Consider the following 23,151-nt stretch of genomic DNA (forward strand, 5'->3'; position numbering starts at 1 on the left):
TTTGAAAAAAATAAATAAAATTGAATGATATTATAATTCTAAAACAAACATAAGTAATATTCTTAGGTAATTTCTCAAGTGACTATCGAGGAAAATTACTCACATTTCTAGCAACAACTGTTAGCCCAACAAGCTCAACTAGCCTGTGTTATATGGTTGGGAATTTGGGTAATTTTTCCACAAAATAAACTTTAGCTTTTTAATTTATAGTATGGTTTAAGCATAGTTGTATTATGCTAGCTTTCATGTTTCTCAAATCATTAAACTTTTTTAAAATTGAATAAATATCTATTTTTAATAAATTTAATATTTCGATAAATGTATTAGAAAAATGATTTTATAATTAATAATAAAAATAAATTAGAAATTAAGTGAGAAAATATCTTTTGTTTACTAAACTGAACAAGTAAAAGTGAACATTCATTTTTAGTATTATGAATAAACAGAGTCGTATGCAGGAGGGAATTATCGGGTTCATATAAACTCATGCTTCCAGTTGAAATAGTAATGTTGTATATTTTTCTTAATTTTTTGTTAAACATAAATGTGTGATCACACTTGATGTATCATATAATGCGACGATGATTGAATGCACCTCTCACTGAGATTAGAAATTTGAGTTTTATATCTAAATTGTTCTATGTTTCTTTTTAAGATTTAGTAACGTCTTTATAGGTGGATATTGATAACAATTTTTTGGCGGTTTAATTTATTAAGCATTTCAATTTTGAAACTGTAATTTAAAATTCTAACCGTTGTCACTAATAGGAATCTAACTGTAATTTAAAATTCTAACCATTGTCACTAATAAGAATCTAACTGTAATTCAAAATTTTAACTGTTTTCAGTAACAAGAATCTAAATATCAGATCTAATAGATTCGCCTTTTTATAATAATGAACTTATTATTTCGAAATCCTGAATACTTTTCTGTGAATAAATAAACATGTAAATCTCGTGTCTCGTTAGAAATTGATGTTACTCTCTTTATTCTATTCTAAAAATAGATTGTTACTTATTCTTCAAATTATTTTTCACCATTAGTAAGTGATATTAATTATCATTTTTAATTTTTAAATAATGTGCAAAATTTGAATTGGACAAGAAAAGAGTAATTTTTTCTTATATTTGGTCAAAGAAAGTTTTTTGTTTTTTTTTTGGGAAAGTTGCAAAAACATAGGCGACGGCTATATATTGGTGATGCTAACTCAAGTGCCAATTTTGCTGAGCTAAACAAACACTTTGTCTCCTACTCAAATTCCCTCTTCATGTTCCAATTGATTCCTTGTTTAATTTGAACTGCTATTCGTTTTCTCTGTGTTTCTGCTTCATTTGATTGATTCGAATTCGAATTCCATTATCAAATTTGAATTGCAGAATTGAGAAGGGGTTCAATATTGTATTGGGTTAGGTTACCCAGTTTTTGGATTTTGAGAATGCTGAATTCAATGAATTATTTGTTTTGTTTTCATTAGGGTTCTTTTGATTTGATTTTTTTTTTGTGTGTGCGCGCTATAGGTAAATCTGAAGTGGTAAGAAAGAGGATTTGTGAATTGTAGAGCTTATTTTGTGGTTCTAGGGTTTTAGTTTGCATTTGGAGGAGTTGTTGTTGAGTGTCCCATGGCTTCGTATAGGCCATTTCCTCCATCATCGCAGTCGAGTTTTGTTCCTCCGCCACCGCCTCCGCAGAATCAGAACCCTCCGCCACCGCCGTCTCAATCCAGGGGAAGTCAGTACTCGCAGAATTGGGGGGGTTATGGGGTGAATGATGGATCTTCGTATGCTCAGCAGAATTACTCTCAGGTACACCAGGGTTCAAATTATCAGCATCCTGGTTACGTTCCTCCACCTCCTGCCACCAGAAATCAGTATCCACCTCCGCCTCCTCCTCCTGCGGATTCTTCATATCCACCTCCCCCACCACCTTCTGGGCAGCCTCCTCCCCCTCCTGCTCCAATGTATTATCCATCTTCTCAGGACTCCCAGTATAGCCAAAACCATCCCTTGGAGCCCCCACCTCCACCCCCTCCACCTTCATCTCCTCCAACTTCTGCTATTCCTCCTCCTCCCCCACCTTCTCAGCCACCGTCCCCTCCGCCACCTCCTTCATCAGTTCCCCCTCAGAAACAACGTAATGAAAGCAGGCACAGTGTAGAGAAAAGGCGAGAGTCTGGTTGGCGTGAATCAAGGCATGGTAACCACACTGCTCGTTCTAAACAGCCAGACCATTCTGTTCCCCCATTGCCAATGAAAAAATCCAATGCTCATTCAGGAAGGGTTGAGACTGAGGAAGAGAGGAGGTCAAGGAAGAAGAGAGAGATAGAAAAGCAAAGGCATGAAGAGAAGAATAGGCAGCATTTGAAAGAATCACAGAATAAGGTTCTGCAGAAAACCCAAATGTTAACTTCTGGTACGAAGGGTCATGGGTCGATCAGCGCATCACATATGGCTGACAGAAGAACCACCCCTTTGTTAAGTGGAGAGAGGACAGAAAACCGGTTGAAGAAGCCGACAACATTTCTTTGCAAGTTAAAGTAAGACGTTAATTCTGGATTTACAGCCAAGTGATTGTTTGATCCTTAAATATTCCAATTATTCTATTTCTATGTTGGATTAGTTACCTGATATTTTCTAGTGTCGGCTCTGCTGGAGATTGGAGTTTTCAAACACACTGGTTGGTCGAAAGTAATGTTTAGTTTGGGATACTTCGGAATGTTACATACCATTATATGATTTGACTTTCCTTGTAATGAGACGATAAATAACCCTTTAAGCATGCAACTATAACCTTACCATTCACCCCCATAGCACATGACATCTTGTTGCGATGCTTTGAGATCCTTTTTAGTTTGTGCTTTCTTCTAGTTCTGTTCAAATTTGTTCTTGTCGGTGTGGTTTCAGTTTGGGTCGTTGTAAGGGTGAACTTTACATGTGATGTTTGTTCCCTAGGGTAGGTTGGTGATAAACTTAATGAACATCATTTATTCAAATGGTAAGTGTATTTAGTTATTTACTGAATGACTTCTCTTCTATTATGTCATGTCTTTGAAAATGTTCCTTTCTCTGTTAGGATTATTTGTGAAAAGACTATGGTATGCTATCATATGGGACAAACAAGTTGTTTTACATATTAAATATTGCTGAGCATTCTGTAATTTTTGTGTGTTCTCTGCAGATTCAGAAATGAATTACCAGATCCGACAGCGCAACCAAAGCTTTTGACTTTAAGAAGAGACCCAGATCGGTTTGTGGCTCTCCTTTCATTGTGCTGGTCCTTTCACTTGTATTTCTGATGATCAATTCAACTGCAACTGCATCTTCTGACAAAACTAGAAAAAACTAAGCAAATCATGCTCTTTATATGTAGACAAAATGGCTTATCAAAAAATATTTACACAAAATATTCCATCTAGAATGTGCACCTTTTGTGAAGGTTGTCAGGGTTAAATGAGACTTCTTTCCCAAGCACTGCTCACAAGCCTTTTGTGTTTTTCCCCTTGAACATTTTTATCGTGGATTGCTGGTTTGCTACATATGCCTAATTTGGAATTGTGCTTTAACCATCACCTCTGGTTAGTCTGATCCAGAAGTAGTTAGGCTGTCGCTGTTGGTGTGAGAATGGGACGTGGACACAGCTATATCTTCTCTCTCTTAAACTATTTTATCAAGCTGCCTACTTTGTTGATTTTCAGTTGTTGATTTTCAGTTGTTGAATAGCCTCTCTACCCTCCACAGGGTAGTGGTAAGGTTTGCACACACTTTACCATCCCTAGACCCCACTTGTGGGATTTCACTGCGTATGTTGTTGTTGTTGCACAGCATTGCCGTGCTCACTATAAATCATACTAGGCATGAATTTTTCCTAGATTGGTCTTCAATATTTGAATAATAATATTGCTATCTACCTATTAACCAATCAACTATTGTTTTTATGGTTATTGCTACATTTCTCATGTTAGATGTTAGTCATTGCAGTTATTTGATTTACATTGTTGAGCATTTAAAGTTTGAGAGCAAGGACTAACACTTATGGGTAACAAATGACCTTTTGTTTTAGTAGTTACTAACTTCATCTGCACTAGAGTAGGCGTGTTAAGCTCATCCTGTGGTTCTCTTCCCTTTCCATGTCCTTTCTTTTGGGAAGCAACTCTTGTTCAAGGCAAGTGCAGGTCGTAGTTAATAGATTGAGAAAGCTCATCTGAGGTTGCTTAAATATTGTGTATTCGTAAATCATGATTTCTCATTTCTGAGTCTTTCTTGCATTTGAATCTCCACTTATCCTTGGAGTAAGAGTCTGCATTGGTTCTCCGGTAGCATTTTGATGCAGCATATGGAAGTTCTTTTGGAAGGATTTTGGCTATATGTGAGCAATATATATATATATATACTGAATTATTGTACTAGAGAGACTGCTGGCAGAGAGTAGCTTGAAAGTGATGTACTTGACATCTTTTCCACCTTTCTTCAGCACAAAACACTTCTTGTAGCTTTTGATACATGAAACTCCAGGTTGTTGTCAGATCATTACTGTTGTCATATTTTCTAAGAGCAATTCATTAAAATGTGCAGATTTACAAAATACTCCATTACTTCATTGGAGAAAATGCACAAACCTCAACTACATGTTGAACCAGACCTTGGAATTCCACTTGACCTTCTTGATCTCAGCGTATACAAGTATGTTACACGCTCTCACTCCCTTCCTTCAAGTGGCACATTTTAGTGGAAAAATTATCTAATGTTTTTACCTTGTTGCTGGCTTGCTTAGTCCTCCCAAGGGTGTAAAGATACCACTTGCTCCAGAAGATGAGGAGTTGTTGCGCGATGACAATCCTATAACCCCCATCAAGAAAGATGGCATAAAAAAGAAGGAAAGGCCAACTGACAAAGGTGTTTCTTGGCTGGTCAAAACACAATACATTTCTCCTCTTAGCACGGAGTCTGCAAAGCAGGTTCTTGCTAATCATAGCGTGTAAAGAATGTTCTTGAAGGAGTAGCAAATCGTTATTTAACTAATTGTTTATGCCGTTTGCAGTCTCTTACTGAAAAGCAAGCTAAAGAATTGCGAGAAACAAAAGGTGGCCGCAACATCTTGGAGAATCTTAACAAGAGGTTACTTCTGCTTTCAGTGTCCATGCTATTCATGTCTAAGATAATGAGACTTAGTTGAGACCTGAATCTTGTATTTCTCGAACCCTGTTTTCAGAGATAGACAAATCCAGGAGATTGAGGCTTCTTTTGAGGCATGCAAGTCACGGCCCATTCATGCGAGCAATCGCAGATTGCAGCCTATCAAAGTCCAGCCACTTTACCCCGACTTTGATCGGTAAGTCTTTCTTTTATTCGGCCTTCCCCCTTTTATGTTAAATATCTACATGTTGAAGAGGAGGGATGTAAGAAGATACCATTTTGTATGATTATTGCATTTTCCCTTATATTTTCTCGTCATCCAAAAGTATTTAATATTGTCTTCTAATATGCATGCTCAAAGGGCTCAGACATTTCCTAGTTTCGTCTTTTATTGTTGATATATCATTTTGTTATAATTGCAGCTTTGAGTCTTTTTTTTTTCTCCTTTTGATTGTCTGGACAAGGAAAAAATTATCTCAATTATTAATGCCAAAAAGCTTCGTTTTGTTTGGCTGTATTTTTTGAATTGAAAGAGGATTTCATGTTACGTGGAGTAATATGCTATATTTTTTAGGGACAATGTTCACTTTTATTGCCAAATTTGCCCCCCACCCACCAACCCACCCCACACACATACATAGGCGGTGCCTTGCACTATGGCCATATGGCGTACACTTTGTTACCGTTGGTTCTGTCTTAAAGAGAGAGATCCTGAATATTAAATATAGTTAAAAAAATCATATATCTATTGTTGATTAACAATTAATGTTAAGAATGAATATTTTGTTTTCCTCCTTTTTTTTGGGGTATATTCTCAAAAAAAATAAAAGGATGAAGTAGTTAGAAATTTAGTACTTTCCCAATTCCTTTTATGTGGTACTCTTTTCTTTTTTTTGTTCTGTCGACTATAATGACACCTTTCTATATTTAGAAACAATATAGCTTAAACTTCCATTTCACCTTTTTTTTTTTTTTTTTGAGAATGATAAATTGAGTATTAAAGGAGAAGGCACTAGGGAAGTGCCAAAACCATTAATACAGAGATAAAAGACAGCAGATCCAACTATGAATCCTAACAATTGCACGGCACCTATCAGATCTATTAAGGATACTGCCTCCTCTACAAACTTTCTTTACACCAAAGATGAAAAATAAGAAAGCACTTCATCTTAAAATTCTGTTAAGAACTAGTTCTTTCTTTAAAATTTCTTATTTTCTTTCTTTTCAAACTGTCCACCATATAGAAGCAGGAACCAATCTCCATCCCCATTGCAAAAATTACAACTTTTTAGCAGATAACTGGTATTGGAAAGCATGCACCATTGGAAGCCCACAATGATAAGAAAAAATCGCCACAGAAAACTAGTAACAGAATAATGAGAAACAGATGGCTGTTGGATTCTGTTTCTAAACCACAAAAAGGACATCCAGAAAACTTCCATTTCACCCTTAATGACATTTTTATAGTTATGTTTTTACTCACATTTTTCTGTCCTTCTTATAATCCATGTTTTCAAACTCCACATAAAGGACAGAGGGAACATGTAGAATCTTGTCACTTAATAATGAGAAACTCGAAATCAAAAGGCATTTGAATCCTTTATCCATTTATTTTTGGTTGTTGATATATGTGATTTGGCACTTGCTATTTGTGGCACTATTGTATCCTTCATTGTCTCTTGTTCCTAATTTACTTTTTCTGAAATATATGGCAGGTACACAATTGATTCTGGTATACTTTTTAAATTTCTTGGAGTACCCAAGACAATCCCATTTGTATAGATGATTGGATGGGATTGTACAGGAGATTAGCATATTGCTATCTTTTCTTATGCATCTCATATACTGGAATCATTTGCTCTCGTTCTACTCAATGAAATAATGTTTGTTTGTCTAAAGATAATAGAAGAAGTTGGATGTACTTTTCCATATGCAAAAGATTCTAGAAATAAATTAATAATTGCTTGCAACACTTTTTTCCCTTTTCTTTATATAAAACTCATGGAGTTATTAGATCATGGCAATATCTTGGTACTGGAGATAACACGAACAAATAATGTTACTTTGCCAGGTACAAGGACCCGTTTGTGCTTGCGAATTACGATAGTGCTCCAACTGCTGATTCAGAAACTTACAGCAAGTTGGATAAAACTGTTCGGGATGCATGTGAATCACAGGTGAAATTATTGATTAGATGACTTTCTCCAAATTTGTAATGTTTTCTCCAGGTTAATAAGCTACAAGGAAAACACTTCTTCAGTCGGTAGATGTCAAGGAGCAATTGCTAAGTTAAAGAAAGCTTGGCAAAGTCAGACTTTTCATATGAAAACTAAAACCCCATATTCATCTTCTCCAAACTTACATCTAGAATCATTTTGCAATCAGCTCCTTGTCCAACATCATTAACCAAAGCGAGAATGTTCAATCCAAATTTTAATTAGGTTGAGGGCCTTTGCCAGAGTGTTGATATAGAAATTCTTCTAGTCCCCGGACATTATTATTTGTCTGTCACTCGCATGGATCATCGTCTATTTACCCTCGGATCTCCGTGATACCATGATGTATGGATTATATCTTAATGAACATGAATGTTGATTTGCAATACACCTTGCAGGCCGTTATGAAAAGCTTCGTGGCTACAAGCTCAGATGCCGATAAACCTGACAAATTTCTGGCATATATGGTCCCTGCGCCGAATGAGGTGAAATTTCATAGTTTAATTGGAAGGTTGGTTCAAGGGCATAAATCTTATTTAATGATATTATGTTGCTTTTCATGGATTGTGACAGCTATCGAAGGATATTTATGATGAAAGTGAGGATATCTCATACTCTTGGGTTCGGGAGTATCACTGGGATGTATGTACCTTTTCTGAGTGCGGAAGTCAACCTAGCTACAATTTTGTACATTGATAAATTACTTAGTTGTGTTAATTTTCCCTCATGTGCCCATTGGCAGGTACGAGGTGATGATGCAGATGATCCTAATACTTATGTTGTGGCGTTTGGGGAAAGAGAGGCCCGTTACATGGTAAACTGTGTTCTACTTGTAAAACTTGATATGTGGTTTACCCCTGTAACTTGAAACTCACTGTGGATGTGATGTGATCCAGCCTCTTCCAACAAAGCTTGTTCTGAGAAAAAAGAGAGCCAGAGAGGGAAAATCAAATGAAGAAGTCGAGCATTTCCCAGTTCCCTCAAGAGTCACAGTAAGGAAGAGACCTACTGCAGCTGCCATTGAACTGAAAGAAGAAGGGGTAATGAAAGCCTAGCTAGACTCACATCATTCATTTTTTCGTGCATGGCCTTTTCTATTTGCAACTAAACTGATTATGACATTGTTGGATCCACATAGGGTTATACAACAGCTTTGAAGGGGAATGTTTCAAGTTCAAAGAGATCAAGAATCAGTCATGAAGATGATGTTGGTGAACAACATAACAATATGCATGATGATGATCAAGATCAATCTAGTGGTGGCGAGTACTATATGTCTGATTGATTCCTGCACATTCATTTAAGCTGATCAGATAATTTAACAGATAAGAGAAAGAAAAAAAAAATTAAAGGGTAGGTACATGAGAGAAATTGCATAAATAATTAAATGTTTTGTACCATATAGGAATTTTGCTCTTTGAAAAGATTTAACTTTCAAGTAATTTGCATGTGCTGCACTTGTGCGTGTTTAGAAACGGGCTAGGGGATGGATACTGGCTTAACATAAGATCTGTTTGTGCTTTAGATTAATAGCATATCTTCTAAAATAGTCCAAATATGCCGATTTTCAAAATTTAACCAATTAATAAGCTATAAGCCTTTGTTCTCCTTGCAAAAATCCAACATCACAGGGAAGTAGACACTGCACCTCATTTGCCATGTGATGGAGTTTATGGCGCAGAAAAAGCATTTATGAGGAGCTCTGTTTTCATTTACCCAAAAGAATATAGCGGTAGCGCCAAATAGTATTTTCTTCTTTTCATGGGCACTTTTAAAAATTGCTAGTCTCTCTGAGGTGCCTGCAGTAGAATGACTAGATTTTACAACATTCAACTGATCATGCAGAAATAACGTGCTAAGATGTGGTGTCACAACGATTTAGACTACTATAGTGAGCATTTTTTTTATGTTTCTGAAAGATTAAAAGAGTAGCAGATGTATCCAGAGAGGATGATTGAAGGAAATTGGATGATGAATGTAGTAGAACCATTTACCACCCACAACGGTTCAATAGTTGTGGAATGTTAGCAATAAGTTACAAGCGTTTGCAAATGTCAGGTACAATTTTCATTTACAGTTTGCTCCTCTGCATCCAACTGAGGGGAGGTGGGATGTCATTGTAGCATTATGGTTGACGGTGAATCGCTCTCACAGGGGTTAGGAATAAAACCACTGCCCCTTCCGATGTTGGATCACTGATCGGGAATCATCCCATTGTCAAACAAGTATACTGTGATTGATTGGCTGAGTGGATGTTCCATTAGCAAGAACTTTGATCAAAAAGGGCAGCTGCCAAAGACCCTGGGCATTCCCCCCCTTCTCTGGAGACCACTTCCTCGTATTGATATTGAAAGACCATGTCTGACATCCCCTAGCCAAATTAAAATAATAAACAAACAGAAAACAAAGGACTGATAACAGTAAGCTACTATACAAGCAGAAGCAATAGGGGTATACCATCTGTAAGGATGCAACCTATGAATGTAATAGCATCCTGCTATCCAGGAAACCCTGTCAACAACAAAACAATCAAGCATGGTCAGAAAAACTCTCTGTGAAAAGCGCGGCCAATAATTGGGTTGTTGAGGTGAAGAGGTAAGCTAGAAAATGCATAGAAGAAGCAGATCAGAAGTCATAATTATTCAAAGTAACGAATTTTTCCCACATGCCATATTTATGCAATAATATGTGCCTAATAGGCCAATACTCTACATGGGTAAGTTGAGATAAATATTGATGACACACATGATAAAAGATATTACCCAACCAGGCTTGCAAGGAGGTGTGATGCGTGGTTTTAGAAGTGAATACTCCTTGATGCAATTGAAGCCCTATGAATTAACAAAAAACCAAAAATATTAAGGTTTCAACTTCTTAATGTGTACATAATTAATGTAAAGAAATGATAGATCTATAATCTCTTACCAAGCTAGCCGACATTTGACTGCCTCTAGACGAACAACCCTCTTTGGATCATCAAGAGCTTTGGTTATAGCTTGCAACACCTAAATATGAAAAGACACATTATGAAAATACAGGCTTCATGAAAAAGATAAAGAGGAATCTTTCGTACTCCTGATAAGTAAGCTGTGGCATCCTTCTAGTAGATACACATGCCACTTCCAAAAAAAGTTTGAAGATTATCAACAAATCCATACTTGCTCATGCTAGGTTCATTTGTTTTTACAACCTTACAACAGAGGATTTCATGAATATCATGTATGCACATATTATACATTTATACATTTATACGTTCATGAAAGAACTCAGGTTCTCAGGATGCAAACTAGGACCACTGCTATCTTACAACATGTTCACGAAGGGACAAGCAGATGCAGAACACAGCACCTCGTTAAAGGCAAGGATGCTAACTAAAACAGACAAGTAACTTGAGCCATGTAAGCTTGAGTAGGGATGGCAATGAGGCAGGGGATGGGGCAGGATGGTAAATTTTCACTCAAGTCGGTCCATTAAAACCATGTGGCCGAGCTTCTTACATATGTAGAAAATTTGAGGAACAATGAGAGACTTGGCATAAGTTATTGCATTCATCGTTAGGCCTTCAATTATTGTTTCAGGACCAACCTGATAAAACGACATACAATCAAATTGTGATTGCATCTTTCACGCTACAAAACACCAACCTGTGTCCTCATGGGATATATCCTCGCATGCGGCAGCTCCGACATGGCACCAAAGCACTGAATTGCAGTCTCTCGAATCACCTGCTAATTTTAAGAAATGTCAAAATTAAGAAACGCGATTGAAGATGATTTCATGAAAGACCAAACCAAATTCTACTAAGCAAATGGTGATTAATTGCAAGGAGCTCTTCCCAGTTCCTACCACCTATCCCCGCTTGTCCCTAGAGACGTAAAGCAAAGACAAAGAAAAATGGAATTTAGGGATGGGAAGGGTACAAGACACCAGATCATACAAGTATTTGTCAAAATGGAGGAAAGGAAGAACCAATCAAGAGAGTACACTTATGATCATTCCCACAAGCTTTATGTCATTACAAGCGCTAGCCATAGTTATGACACATAGCCTCATATGTAAACTGAAAAGACCTTCAGAAGAACTTTTTATTAGATTTGGCAGGAATTTTAACGACTCCAGGGGGGTAGGATGAAAGACTTTTATGGAGATTCGGTATAAAGAAGCAGGAGGCCCCATGGAAAAATTAAAAATTGCGGTAAACATAGGATTCCAGAAGAAAGCTGCAGGTCAGAAAACATCATTCCGTTTTTTATGGAAGTTTGGGAAAAATTTGGTGGCAAGTACGCCAGTTTTTTCTTGACACTAGTAGTATGCATAGAGATACACATTTCTGCACATCCACAGAATTTCTTGCCAGATGTAGATGACAGTTGACAGTGACGACGCCTCAAACGCAAACAAGTTGGCATCGGCTATATGAATCCTAATTGACCGTGTTTCTTCATTTAGATTCAGCCAACATTATATCATCCAAAATAAGTACTAAAATTCTCTAGACCTATTGGCATAAGAATCTATGACAGGGCTAAAACTCCTAGAAAGCATAGGACCTACAGTAAACATACTGACAACAACATACCCAGTGCAATCACACAAAGTAATGCGATCGACGAGCACTCTTACGCTGAACCTTTAGATTACCGAGAACAAGTCAAAGAGGGATAGAGGTTTGCTCTATTATTGTGTGCAAAGAAAAGAAATATGAGAAAATCTTTTGCAGGGAAAAAAGTAATTTTAGACATATGAGCAACCTCTTGTTCCTAGTTTCTGTTTGGTGCACACATGATGTCTCAATTTGAATAAAAGAGTATTTTTCTTATAGAATCAAATTACTTTGTACGCTCTCAACTTATTAGTGTAACACTTGTATTTGAGAGAGCTACATATCCTCCCATATCCAGTATAATTATTTAACTTAACAAAAAAAAAGTCACGTGCCATGAGACGAAGTCTAGTTTCTCTTATCATGGATTTTATGCAACTTCCTTTTCCTGTTATTTCTTTTCTTGAGGAGGTGGGGGAGGGAAGGGGCATCCAAGAATCCTAAATGAAAAGAAACTTTTACCATCATATAAGGATAGGAAGTGAGCTCAATAAGTCTGCGTATAACCATGGGAGCATTTTCTATGATAGTTTCTTGTCCTGCAACAACGAAAGAATGGATGACAGAACCATTCAATGCCAAATTTAACATTAAAGCGTGAAAACCATAACCTGATTAACCTTTTTAGTATAAAGTAACAGTCTTATTAATATGTTTAAAACCACACATATAGAAGTAGTACGCCAAACAGTAGAAAACCTACAGAAAGTTATGGTTTTTGACAAAAGACATCCAATCTTCTATATATAAATGAACCAAACAGGTGCACCAAAAAAATAAAAGATCCAAGACTATTCCTCAACTGTTCAGGTTCAACTATACACTTTTCAAAAACTCTCCAATTTCGCTACTTAAGATAGTCCTAAGAGGGTTATCAAGCAAATAAAAGCTCCCTATACAGTAAATATACAAATCCGTAGCTGTCAAATGAGCACATTGTTTGCACATGCTACAGCAATGAACTTTTCAGAACTAAAAGAAATTCTCAGAGAAATGAGCAAACACTCTTACCATTTTTATCCGTTAATATTCCAGAGAGAACGATCAAGACACTGTAAATTATCTCCTTATGAGAGATATCCTTGCTCAAAATAAGAAAACAATCCATAAGTACAGGAAGGACCTGTAAACAAGAAAGAATATCATAAGCAATCAACCTCAAGCCTGACCATCAACAATACGAGAATAACTAGTTGTGTCATTGTGTTGCTCACTCACCTTTTTGGCATCACCAACAACAGCAACAAGAGGAGTTTCAGATACCAGGTGTGCAAAAGCTTGATAGAGAAAACACCTGCATTCGCGGTACGACTAAACATAAAAACGAGCATGTGAAACAAGCAAGCCAACTTAATATTAAATCAGATTTACAGCAGTCCGGTTCAACTCATTATAGTGAGCTCTTTTAAGACATAACTCCTATTCAATCATTAATCAGGGAAAACGATGTAGCTACTGAAAGTTCTAACAAAAAATTATCCTGTGTAATTTATGGAAGGAACTAAACTATGGAAACTAAATTATGGGAATTCATGTTTGCAGTTTGCACTTCTATGGATACGTTCAACATTCAAAAAGGCTTAGCATACTTTGAAAATCAAAACTAAACAACCCATATACGAGTAGAACAAGAGTATATAGGTAAACAAAATGGGACATGACGAGCAAGCTTTGTATTTTCATTCTGCTTCTTTTTTCCTTTTCAGCTGAGCATTCTGCATTTGACAACCTGCTGCAGAACTTAGCTTTTAACTTAGTACACTACTTTGTAGAAGATAGTAGGTGGTCTTCAGTACAATTAAAGAGAATAGTATTAAGATTAGCAAAAAAGAATGTGTATAAACAAATCAATAGGAATTAATCAAGGAACTTTTTACCAAGACAACAAAAGATTATTAACGTCTCTTGGCATTCTTAGGCTTTCTGAATGTTTCATCAAACCAAGAACTGGTAGATTATAGTTTCTATCATAACCAGATGGAAAATGAGTGTGTGAAGATCCACATATATAAACAAAAGAAAATTTCTCAACTATATTGATACGTACCTTGAAGTGGATGAATCACATTTTGCTATTGCAGATAAGAACATAGGCATCATTATGTTGAAAAATCGTTGTTTATAGAGCGGGCGGACAATTGCATGGTAATTTCTGTTCAAACAAGCATCAGAATCACTCATAACAATATGAAATGCATCAGCAGCTGATTTTCTGAGAGAAAACACTTTGAGCTCTGCAGGATCTTTCATTTGATCATTGAAAGGTAGCAAATTTCCCTGATCTTCATTTGAAACTAAGCAACTCAAGAAAGTCATAGTCACATCTTTTAGCTTCTCATGACCCCGCATAAGCAGACCTTTCCCTATCCATGCTAATCCAATAACAGCATGACTATTCAGACTACTTGATCTCAGGTTACTCATAGCAACTGCATCACCATGATTGCCCTCTTTTCCAATGCTAATGTTGCGCCACAATACATTCTTGAGTAGCATATCAATAAGTTCTTTAAGACTGCAGTCTTCTGATATATTCAGAGGAAGTTTGTTAACCAAAGAACCCAGGGCCTGAGCTGAGGGAATATGGCCTTCAAGGAGAGTCATCGCCAACAACTGTAATAAGAGTCTTATATTTGGTATCTGAGTTTGAGGACGCAATGCAATTACAACTGACGCGAAGAGTGAAATAATCCATTCATCTTGACATGACAAACCCTCAGAAGTCTGACCAAGTTGAGTTTTCTTGTTAAAGAGATCGGTTCCTAGAATCAGATTGTTTGAAAAGAAAAAAGAGTTTGTTTCCATCACATCAATAGCTTTCTGAAGAACCTTTTCCTGGCTTTCCACTGAACAGCATGTCATAGCTTGTTTCATTGCAGCCATTGTTGCACCCAGAAGTTCCTAAGGAAAATTATAGTATGTTTTAAAGCACATTTCTCATCAAGCTTATGGGGAAATCAGATGACAGCCAAATAATTCTTGACATAGAACAAAACACCTGAAGAGAACAGCGCGAAAATATGTTATGCTTACCTTCCCCTCTGCTTCTAGACTCAAAGATGTGTTATGTTCCATTTTAGTGAAAATATTAACCGCAAAACTCAAAGAGACTTCATCTGCACCTCCATTGACATGGAACCTAAGACGCAACCGAAAAATACAGGTCAGACCTTTGCTCAAGAACGCTGCAAAACCCAGAAATATTTAAGTTCAACTGTTACACAAAAATTCCGATTATCTGTCGACTTACTTACATGTAGGCTAACTACACCTGCAAATGGACTCAAATAGCAGATACTTTTGTTAAGGTATGAGACTTACTCAAGCATTTACGGGGTACAGGAAACTGTGGCTACAGAAATAAAGGCAAAAAAACAACAACTAAACACTCTGTACTTCTCACACTTCCCTTTGTTCTTCTTTCTTAACCCATTTTTAAAAAATATTTTTGTTTCTAGGTGCATAAGTAGAAAAACAAGCTAGTGAACCAATGTGAAACTGGGTTGCATCAAATATGGCACATAAGAAAAATCAACAGAGAGCATTGGCCAGCCAGATGATGTTGAGGATGCATCATAATTGAGAATGCAACAAAAAGAAATAGCTTGAACAAAAATGGAATAGAATGGAAAGCTAATAAAAGTGAGATTGTAGTGACTGAGTTCATACCATGGAAGTACCTTATTGGAATAACATTCCAAAAGCCCAGCTGTCAATCCAGCTAACCGCCGATCTCCATGGACCTGCAACAAGAGACACCTGTTCTGTTAATATAAGGTCAAGATTTTAGTGAAAAGAAACAGAGATTTGAAAGGGGGGATGCGCTCAATAGTGAGTTTTCAATTTCTAATTTAGTCATTTGCAGCAGGAATTCATGGGAGCATACACCTACATGTACATACCAGAAAGAGAGGAAATTGTTCTATCACTAGTTTAGTCAGTTGCAGCAGGATTTCATGGACAAATACACCTAGATATATACTAAACAAGCCAGAGCATTGAAGTAGGACGCACATGACTGGAAGAAGCACACTAGCGAACTTGACCTAAGAATGACAAAAGGAAGCACATGACATTTCCTGTAACAGGAGGGTTTATAGTGCCCCAAAATTAAACAGACGATGCATGTGGTAAGTTAGTGACAGCCTCGAGGTTTCAATTAGTACACGTACAAGAATCTCAGATAAGTTGGCTGATATAGTCTTCTCCAATTCGCTTACAACACTAAGCATGAAATTCTTCCCGGTCAATCCGATATCAAAAACTGCCTCCAGTTTGAGCGATTGGGGCATATTTAAGTCATCCGAAGAAATTAGAGAAACTATCTTTTGCTTGACAATACTGTTAAAGCTGGCTGCCTTCTCGTCCTCGTGATACTTATTGACAAACAAGCTAATCTCCACTAATGCTTTCAGTGCTGCCTTCCATAGAAACTTCTTGTTGAATTCAGATTCAATAATTGACGTCAAAGTCAGCAAGATATTCTCATACATGAGCTTTGAGACAGAAATAAAGCTTCCAGGAAATGTAGCCAAGATCTCCAAACCTTTAACTACAAATTGAGCACAGATACAGTCAAAATAATTTAACTTACACTTAGCAGAACACAATAAGCATAGAAGCAACGCACAATAACAATGAGCTTAACAGGTTCAATTGATCATAAGACAAAGGTGGGCACATCCCTAAAAGAGGACGGAAACCTAAAATAAGTTTTGTGCTCTCCTTACAAGGCGGAAGAACTAAAAGCATCAGATTGCATCACCACCCAAAGGTCTATTTTGATATTGCAACAGTGAAAAAAGAGAATTTTAACTTATGTACCAGGTGATTATCGTCTCTTTCCCTACTCCGTTATCATTTTTAAACAGGTAAAATCCCTACATTACTAAGGGATTCATGTGCAACAACTAGAGAAACACATCTGATAAGGCGCACTTTTTATAAGTAAAATGATATGTTGGTGCTAACAGCATTAAATAGATGCACTAATGTAACAGATACAAGGAACATTGAGTTTCTATCAGGAGGAGTGCCCACTTTGTCTACATATTTCAATTAATGCCAACAACACAAAATTCGTATGCATCTATTTTTCTTTATAAACCAAGAAATCCCCAAGTGCTAGAGAAGCACAGTTCGGAACTCAGTGGATTATGGGTCTGCCTCTCTGCCCTTCTCCACTTTAATGCTAGGGATTTATCTGCAACAGGTTTGAACCAACGCGCCTAATCCACATATCACTTGATTGCATTCTTACCATCAGAACAAAGCCCTCAACACGTGCTTGTCTACTTGAACTATTAATAGCTCATAACCAGCCATCAAAGAATCTTATTTGCTCCATTTTTAGAAGGGCAAATGGGAATACAAAGAGTGGACTAACAGAAAAATTGACAAGACAAGGAACACTATTTTACACATATGACTTAGAGTAAAGAAGAAAACAGCTCAGTTCCAGAACAAATTCATTTGTCAAAGAGAAGTACTTACCTGCTGCGTAAACATAAGCATTCCGAGTGCTTTCAACACAACTTGCTCGAATGAGACAAAAGAAAACATTACATAATGATGTGGAGAAACTATGAAGAATCTGGCACCAAGAGTCACGTGCTAGATCATGAGCTGAAGCGACTTCATCAGAGCTGACTACCAGCTGTCGGCATGCAGCAAGGAGTTCAACACATAGATACAGGGCTCCAAAGTTAAAGTTTGCATCCACAGCTGAATGAACAATTCCATGGGAATTGTCAACCGAGAGCCTTAAAGCATCCACCAACCGAGGAAAGAAACTTTCAAAAACTTTATTGCAGGAAGATGCAGAAGCTTTAATGCAAACAGAAAGAACATGCCCAACTGCATGTAATCTCTGTTTGTATTGGGTAGAAAGACTATTAAAATTGTCGAACTGGGAAAAGGAGTTCAGAAATGTGCTTATGTCCCCATCACCCATAATCAAACTCAAGAATGAAGCATTATGCTGCCGAACAAGCACCTGAAGAAATTCAAGGGCCTGTGTCATAATTTCACTCTCATGAAAACCTAATCCATCTATTGGATCGGAATCCTCTGACAAAGTGGACTGCGGACTAGTAAATAGTGCATCTTTTAATGCAGACCAAAGGGATTTTGTGTACTTTTCCATCCTATCTCCTCCATATTTCAATGTGCAGAAGCTAAGGTACTTCAAAGATTCCACCTGTTGCACAAGAATCCATGAAAATATTAAAAAGTTAAGACATTATAAACCCAACACTAATAATATAGAACAAACTGCAATAGTTAGAACTTGGAACTAACCTTTGCTGACGGCAGAGAAGAAGATAGTTTGTCAAGAAGTAATGGAATGACCGAGGGTTCAAAAAGTGGTGTCGAAGCAAATGCTAGCTAGAAAACAGCAAAAGGACGTTAGAATCTAATTAAAAAAAATAACTTGGTAAAGAAACTGGAACCAGAAAGTTCCAATAAAGTATCTAATATTACTACTTGAATATAATCACCATATGAAAAACGAAAAGACAAAAATTAAAATGAGTACGAGAATAGCATGTTATTTTTATCATTTTCTAGACAAACACACTAGATCAAATTATGGAACTACATGATTAATTTCATGATTTAAGATTTCCTATGTATGAGAATAGGCCCTTCAGTTTAACATTTGGAAAGCTTATACCACTCATTCGATTTCAAGAACCTCACACATACTAAGAATTGGTCCAAATTGCTGTTGTATTAGTAAGAAGCAGCATAACTTAACATCAATGAAGTCTCTGTGCCAATAAAGAGCAAAGTAACACAAGTAAGAGACAATAAGTCCAGGATGCTACAACAAGTTTTCCAAAAAAAGAGTTCTAATGTAAAAGACAATCAGATCATCCATATATAAGAATTTTATCATATTGCTAAAAAATTGGCATACCATTAGGGCCCTTGAGAGTTCCTCCCTCTTAATATCAACATCATCACTCTTAGGCTGGATATTCAGAATAAGACAAAATGAAAATGTGAAGTGCAGAGAAGGTTGGTGAGAGAGAGAACAATAACTCCGCGGTTATATTTAAAAATGCAGAGAGAGATGGGCATTATAATTCAATAATCTCACATGGGTGAAATGGATAGGAAAGTAACATTCCAAAATCTCGAACAAATCTCCTGCAAAATTCTCTAATGGACCAGAAGCTTCGGGAAATAATTGCGCCAGCAGTTCAACTATATGAAATATGAGCATCAAGCACTGTGGATCCTTTTCACCATCAATAGCTTCACAGATTCCATAAACGAGATCATCACCCTATGTGGTCACAATCCAAAGATTAATATTAAACATTTAAAGGACCCTAAAGCAAACAAATGCATAGGAGGAAGGGAGTAATAGGCTGTAAAGCAGAAACTAGATATCATACTCAAAATGACAACAGAATGGGATGTCGAGGGACTGCTATATAAGTTTGGTAGCATATTAGCGCCACATATCTACAGGACTGCATGTTTCTCAGGTGAAGAAGATCTGCAATCCCTTCAAACTATACTGTTATAAGGCCCCTTAGCCTAATCATGAATTTAAGAAATTGTATCTAAAAGGGTAACTGAAAATTGAAGCAGCTAGAGCTAGAATCAAAGATGTATGGTTCACTGGGTAAGGTAACTTTATTCACCAAGGCTTAGGCAAAGGGGCGAATGTAATAACTTAATTTTGTTTCTTTAGTGTTTTGGTGTAAAGAAACACACCAACTTGTGTTGGTGCAGCTCCTTGGGAGACTTAATATTATTGTTACAAGTTACAACTAAAGAGAGTATCATCTTCGAACAGTATTAATGAACCCGTTTGCTTTAATAACAAAAAAAAAGGTACGCAGAGAGCTAATAGTGCAAAATTAGATTGTTTTGTTGCTTACCCAGAATCAGTAAGATAGTATCAAAACCATGCTGTACTTACCACAAAAATCAAATATAATGAACTGAAAAGGATTAAAAGCTATTACCAGTGAAAAAAGTGCATCCCGATAGCGATCTAATAGGCATTCCAATATTTGAAGGCAAAGCTGCAAGAATTAGATAGTAAATTCACCTAGCTGAAGATACTTCCAACAGGCGTAGAAAGAACAGTTTATTTATATGTGACTCAGTGTACAATCACTAATTAACTATACCTTCCTGTCATGCTGCCCCAAGGACTGCACCTGCAGGGTTTTCAGATAAGACTCTGCAACAGCCTTTGCTTGACTCCTACTGATCATACCAACACCAGTTTTCCTCCTTAGTAGAGCCAAACAACCGACAAGGGCACCATGCAACGCTTTCCAATCTGCCTGTACAAGTACAATGTCATCTATTCAGATAACTCAGATGATAACCAACTAAATAACAGATATACAAAAAGGTAAAGATATATGGTGTGCGCAGCGGTTAAATTACTTCCAAATTTCTGAAGTAATATAACGATACAACATATTCCTATTAGAAGCTTAGCAGTGCGCTTTGTAGTTGAGCTTTAAGATTTTTTTAAAATCAAACCCATTTCATAAGATTAAGCCTTAAGATTTTAGTTCACAATAAGAGAAACTTTTTCATCATAAGTTTCTGCTCTGAGAACAGTAGTTCACCAGTAATGAACTAACTTGGTACATATACAAGGCACAAACTAAAGAACATGCAGATAAAGACACTAGCTTGTATCTTATTTCATCATTTTGTCTTTGTAAGGCAAACTCCTAATCCTAAGATGGTTGCTCACCAGCCGCTCTGTGAAGAACTCCATCAAGCTGCTTATTGCAGTATCACCCAACGGCTTCGACATTAGTCGCATCAACAGCTCTCCAAGTAAGAGGATACCTGGAAGATCAAAGTTTATGCAGCTTAGAGAAATATAGGAATAGAAGGAAGGGTAAAATGTAAATTACAGAGAAAAAAGTAGTATTATCAGAAGAAAAAAGCAAGAATCTGTATAGATCTAATGTAGCTTTCAACATAAAGCGGAAATAAGCAAGAGGTTTTATTGCAAGGGCACAAACGAAAGAAATTCAAGAGTAACAACTTTAAACAGAAAGAACAATCATGGGGACAACAAATTGAGAAAATTTATAACAAAGTTAAATAGTTGGTGTTCAGTGCTTCTCTTCAAAACAAACCCTGTGGGTGATAGACAAAAACCTTCATGCCACTAAGCAAGACAAACCCTTCATCTTGTTTTGCACCTCAGTAATAAGGTTTAAACACACCTCAAGCAAGCCACTGACAAGTGACAACAGGGAGAAAAATTCCATGGACATGCAAAATATCTCACATTACTGCCACAACGAATCATGACATATTTACATACACAATGTTTCTGGGAACCAATAATGAATATTTAGTAAGGCTCAAGGGAATAGCCAAGCGGCATATCCGAAAATTTTCAAAAACTTAAGTACAATAATACCCAAACGCAAATTTGTTACATCAACACATAATGCTTGTCTAATTGAATCCCCAATTGGCTAAACACTGATTTCAGATTTTTAACAGAAGATAACAAATCAATAGGACAATGCACAATAAGTTGCCGACAGATTTATCGGTTTTCTCAGCATCTCACATTCTCTGGACTATGTATACTCTTATGGAGAGGGCAAGTACATCTTCCCTCAATTGCTCTTTCTAATATTTAAATACCAAAAATAATAATATGGACACAACACTCTTAAAAATCCTATCCAAACAGTGGAATCAAAAACGGTGCAGAATAATGTGAAGATAAACAAGTAGTCTACTTTTAAAAACCTCAAATGGGGTCATTTCGACCTAGTCCTGGACAACTTCATTCTTAGTCCTATCCAAGTCTAATGCAACATAATAATAATTGATTGAAAGAGAGTAGAATCACAGACAAAAATCCTAAATTACTCGAATCAATCCCAGTCCATACCAACATACCAACAATTGCACTGTGAATGGGGGATATATTTCCTTGTCTTGCTTCCGACAATTATTTCAATTATCAAAATTAATACCAATAACCAAAAGATGAAAGAAAAAAATAAAGGGTACCTCTTGAACGAATGATATTATCTGTAGTGGTCAAATACATCTCCATCTCCCTAACCTATATGTATCCACCCAAAAATTTAGCTTCAGGAAACAAATAAAATTATACAAATTGCATAAAAAAAAAACAAATCTTTACTGATCACTCACCAAGGTTTCTAAACTTAACAAGTCATTCTTGAGAAGAAGAGCAATCGCGTCAATACTTGCCGCCTGAAAAGACGAAATCAAGAAGTGAAATTAGATACTTGTAAACCTTTCTTGACTTGTTGAAATTGTATGAAACTTTTCTTGAATTCTTGAAATTGTATGAAAGAATAAGAGGAGAACATACCTGCTGTGCCTCGGAGCTGGAAGAGCTCACGTAAGACTCAATGTGAATGACATAGTGAATTGTCGGAGTGCCATCCATGACAGACAGTAGAGTGACGGAGGAGAAGAGGATTTTTAAGGAGAAGAGGTAATCGGAGGGTTTAAGGTAGAGCGAGGGTTTTTCAAGTTCTGTGTAAATTGACGTGTATATATATATATACACCGTATAAAGTACGCGGGCAGTAAACGTGTTTCTTTTAAATTAAATTGGGAACAATGAACTGTTTTCACTTATAATATGATTTATAAAAGTAAATATTTTGGACTCCGATATGAAATAAGTTTTTTATTTGATATGATATTGAAATATTTATTTGAGGTGAATTTATTTTTTTACAAAGACATATTTATTGATAGGTATTTGAGATATGATTATCGTTATTGAAAAGTTTTAATATTTAATTGAGAAATAATATTCTGACACATATTTTCTTTATGTTTGACATAATATAATTTGACAATACTTAAATGTCTGTTTGATTCTGAAAAAAAGTATAAATCAGAGTACACCTCGATGGATCATAGCTAACGAAGGTTCGTTAGATTCGGTGAACCTTATAGTTATAGATTATTAATATAGCCCTTGTCAAATGGAAGGTAATACTAGCATATCGTTATTGATATCCCTTGAGTAGGAATCTACCGCTATGAATATTTGACTCTTTTATAAGGAATTCATTGTTATTAGTTACAGTATTTATTAGAAAAGAAAGTCACACTTATTACATGATTCAAACTTGGACACATCTCAAATAGAAGATTTGTTATGAAAGTGTTTCTTGGAGTTTTCCTTTTAGATATTCA

The 23,151-nt window shown here is 36.4% G+C and overlaps 2 protein-coding genes across 8 annotated transcripts; one reads left to right on the forward strand and one right to left on the reverse strand.

Annotated features, from left to right (window-relative positions):
- The first annotated feature begins 1,102 nt into the window (after positions 1–1,102).
- On the forward strand, positions 1,103–8,788 carry LOC101254885 (protein PAF1 homolog). Its single transcript, XM_004235594.5, has 12 exons — positions 1,103–2,534; positions 3,176–3,244; positions 4,570–4,677; positions 4,769–4,952; positions 5,036–5,112; positions 5,207–5,326; positions 7,202–7,307; positions 7,745–7,831; positions 7,920–7,988; positions 8,089–8,160; positions 8,243–8,386; positions 8,485–8,788. Exons 1-12 carry the CDS (start codon positions 1,621–1,623, stop codon positions 8,629–8,631), a joined length of 2,097 nt encoding a protein of 698 aa, XP_004235642.1. The 5' UTR covers positions 1,103–1,620; the 3' UTR covers positions 8,632–8,788.
- A 512-nt stretch (positions 8,789–9,300) lies between these two features.
- Positions 9,301–22,486, reverse strand: LOC101259141 (MMS19 nucleotide excision repair protein homolog). Of its 7 annotated transcripts, none has more exons than XM_069295406.1 (22): positions 22,310–22,486; positions 22,122–22,188; positions 21,979–22,028; positions 20,687–20,784; positions 20,103–20,261; positions 19,935–19,994; positions 19,055–19,243; positions 18,872–18,925; positions 18,250–18,336; positions 17,443–18,148; positions 16,122–16,501; positions 15,619–15,692; positions 14,983–15,088; positions 13,997–14,850; positions 13,168–13,243; positions 12,961–13,072; positions 12,412–12,488; positions 10,991–11,071; positions 10,272–10,351; positions 10,109–10,177; positions 9,804–9,857; positions 9,301–9,707 (listed from the first exon to the last, which is right to left on the reverse strand). In XM_069295406.1, the coding sequence occupies exons 3-20, from the start codon at positions 22,022–22,024 to the stop codon at positions 10,144–10,146; spliced, it is 3,273 nt and encodes a 1,090-aa protein (XP_069151507.1). In that variant the 5' UTR covers positions 22,025–22,028; positions 22,122–22,188; positions 22,310–22,486; the 3' UTR covers positions 9,301–9,707; positions 9,804–9,857; positions 10,109–10,143. The 7 variants fall into 7 exon arrangements, with proteins under 7 accessions (XP_069151507.1, XP_069151503.1, XP_010318526.1 ...); XM_069295402.1 differs by having other exon boundaries at positions 21,979–22,033; positions 22,126–22,188; positions 22,310–22,480; XM_010320224.4 differs by having other exon boundaries at positions 9,301–9,717; positions 21,979–22,033; positions 22,126–22,188; positions 22,310–22,480.
- Positions 22,487–23,151: the final 665 nt, after the last annotated feature.

This window comes from Solanum lycopersicum, chromosome 3 (genome assembly GCF_036512215.1).
Source record: "Solanum lycopersicum chromosome 3, SLM_r2.1".
Taxonomy (NCBI): domain Eukaryota; kingdom Viridiplantae; phylum Streptophyta; class Magnoliopsida; order Solanales; family Solanaceae; genus Solanum; species Solanum lycopersicum.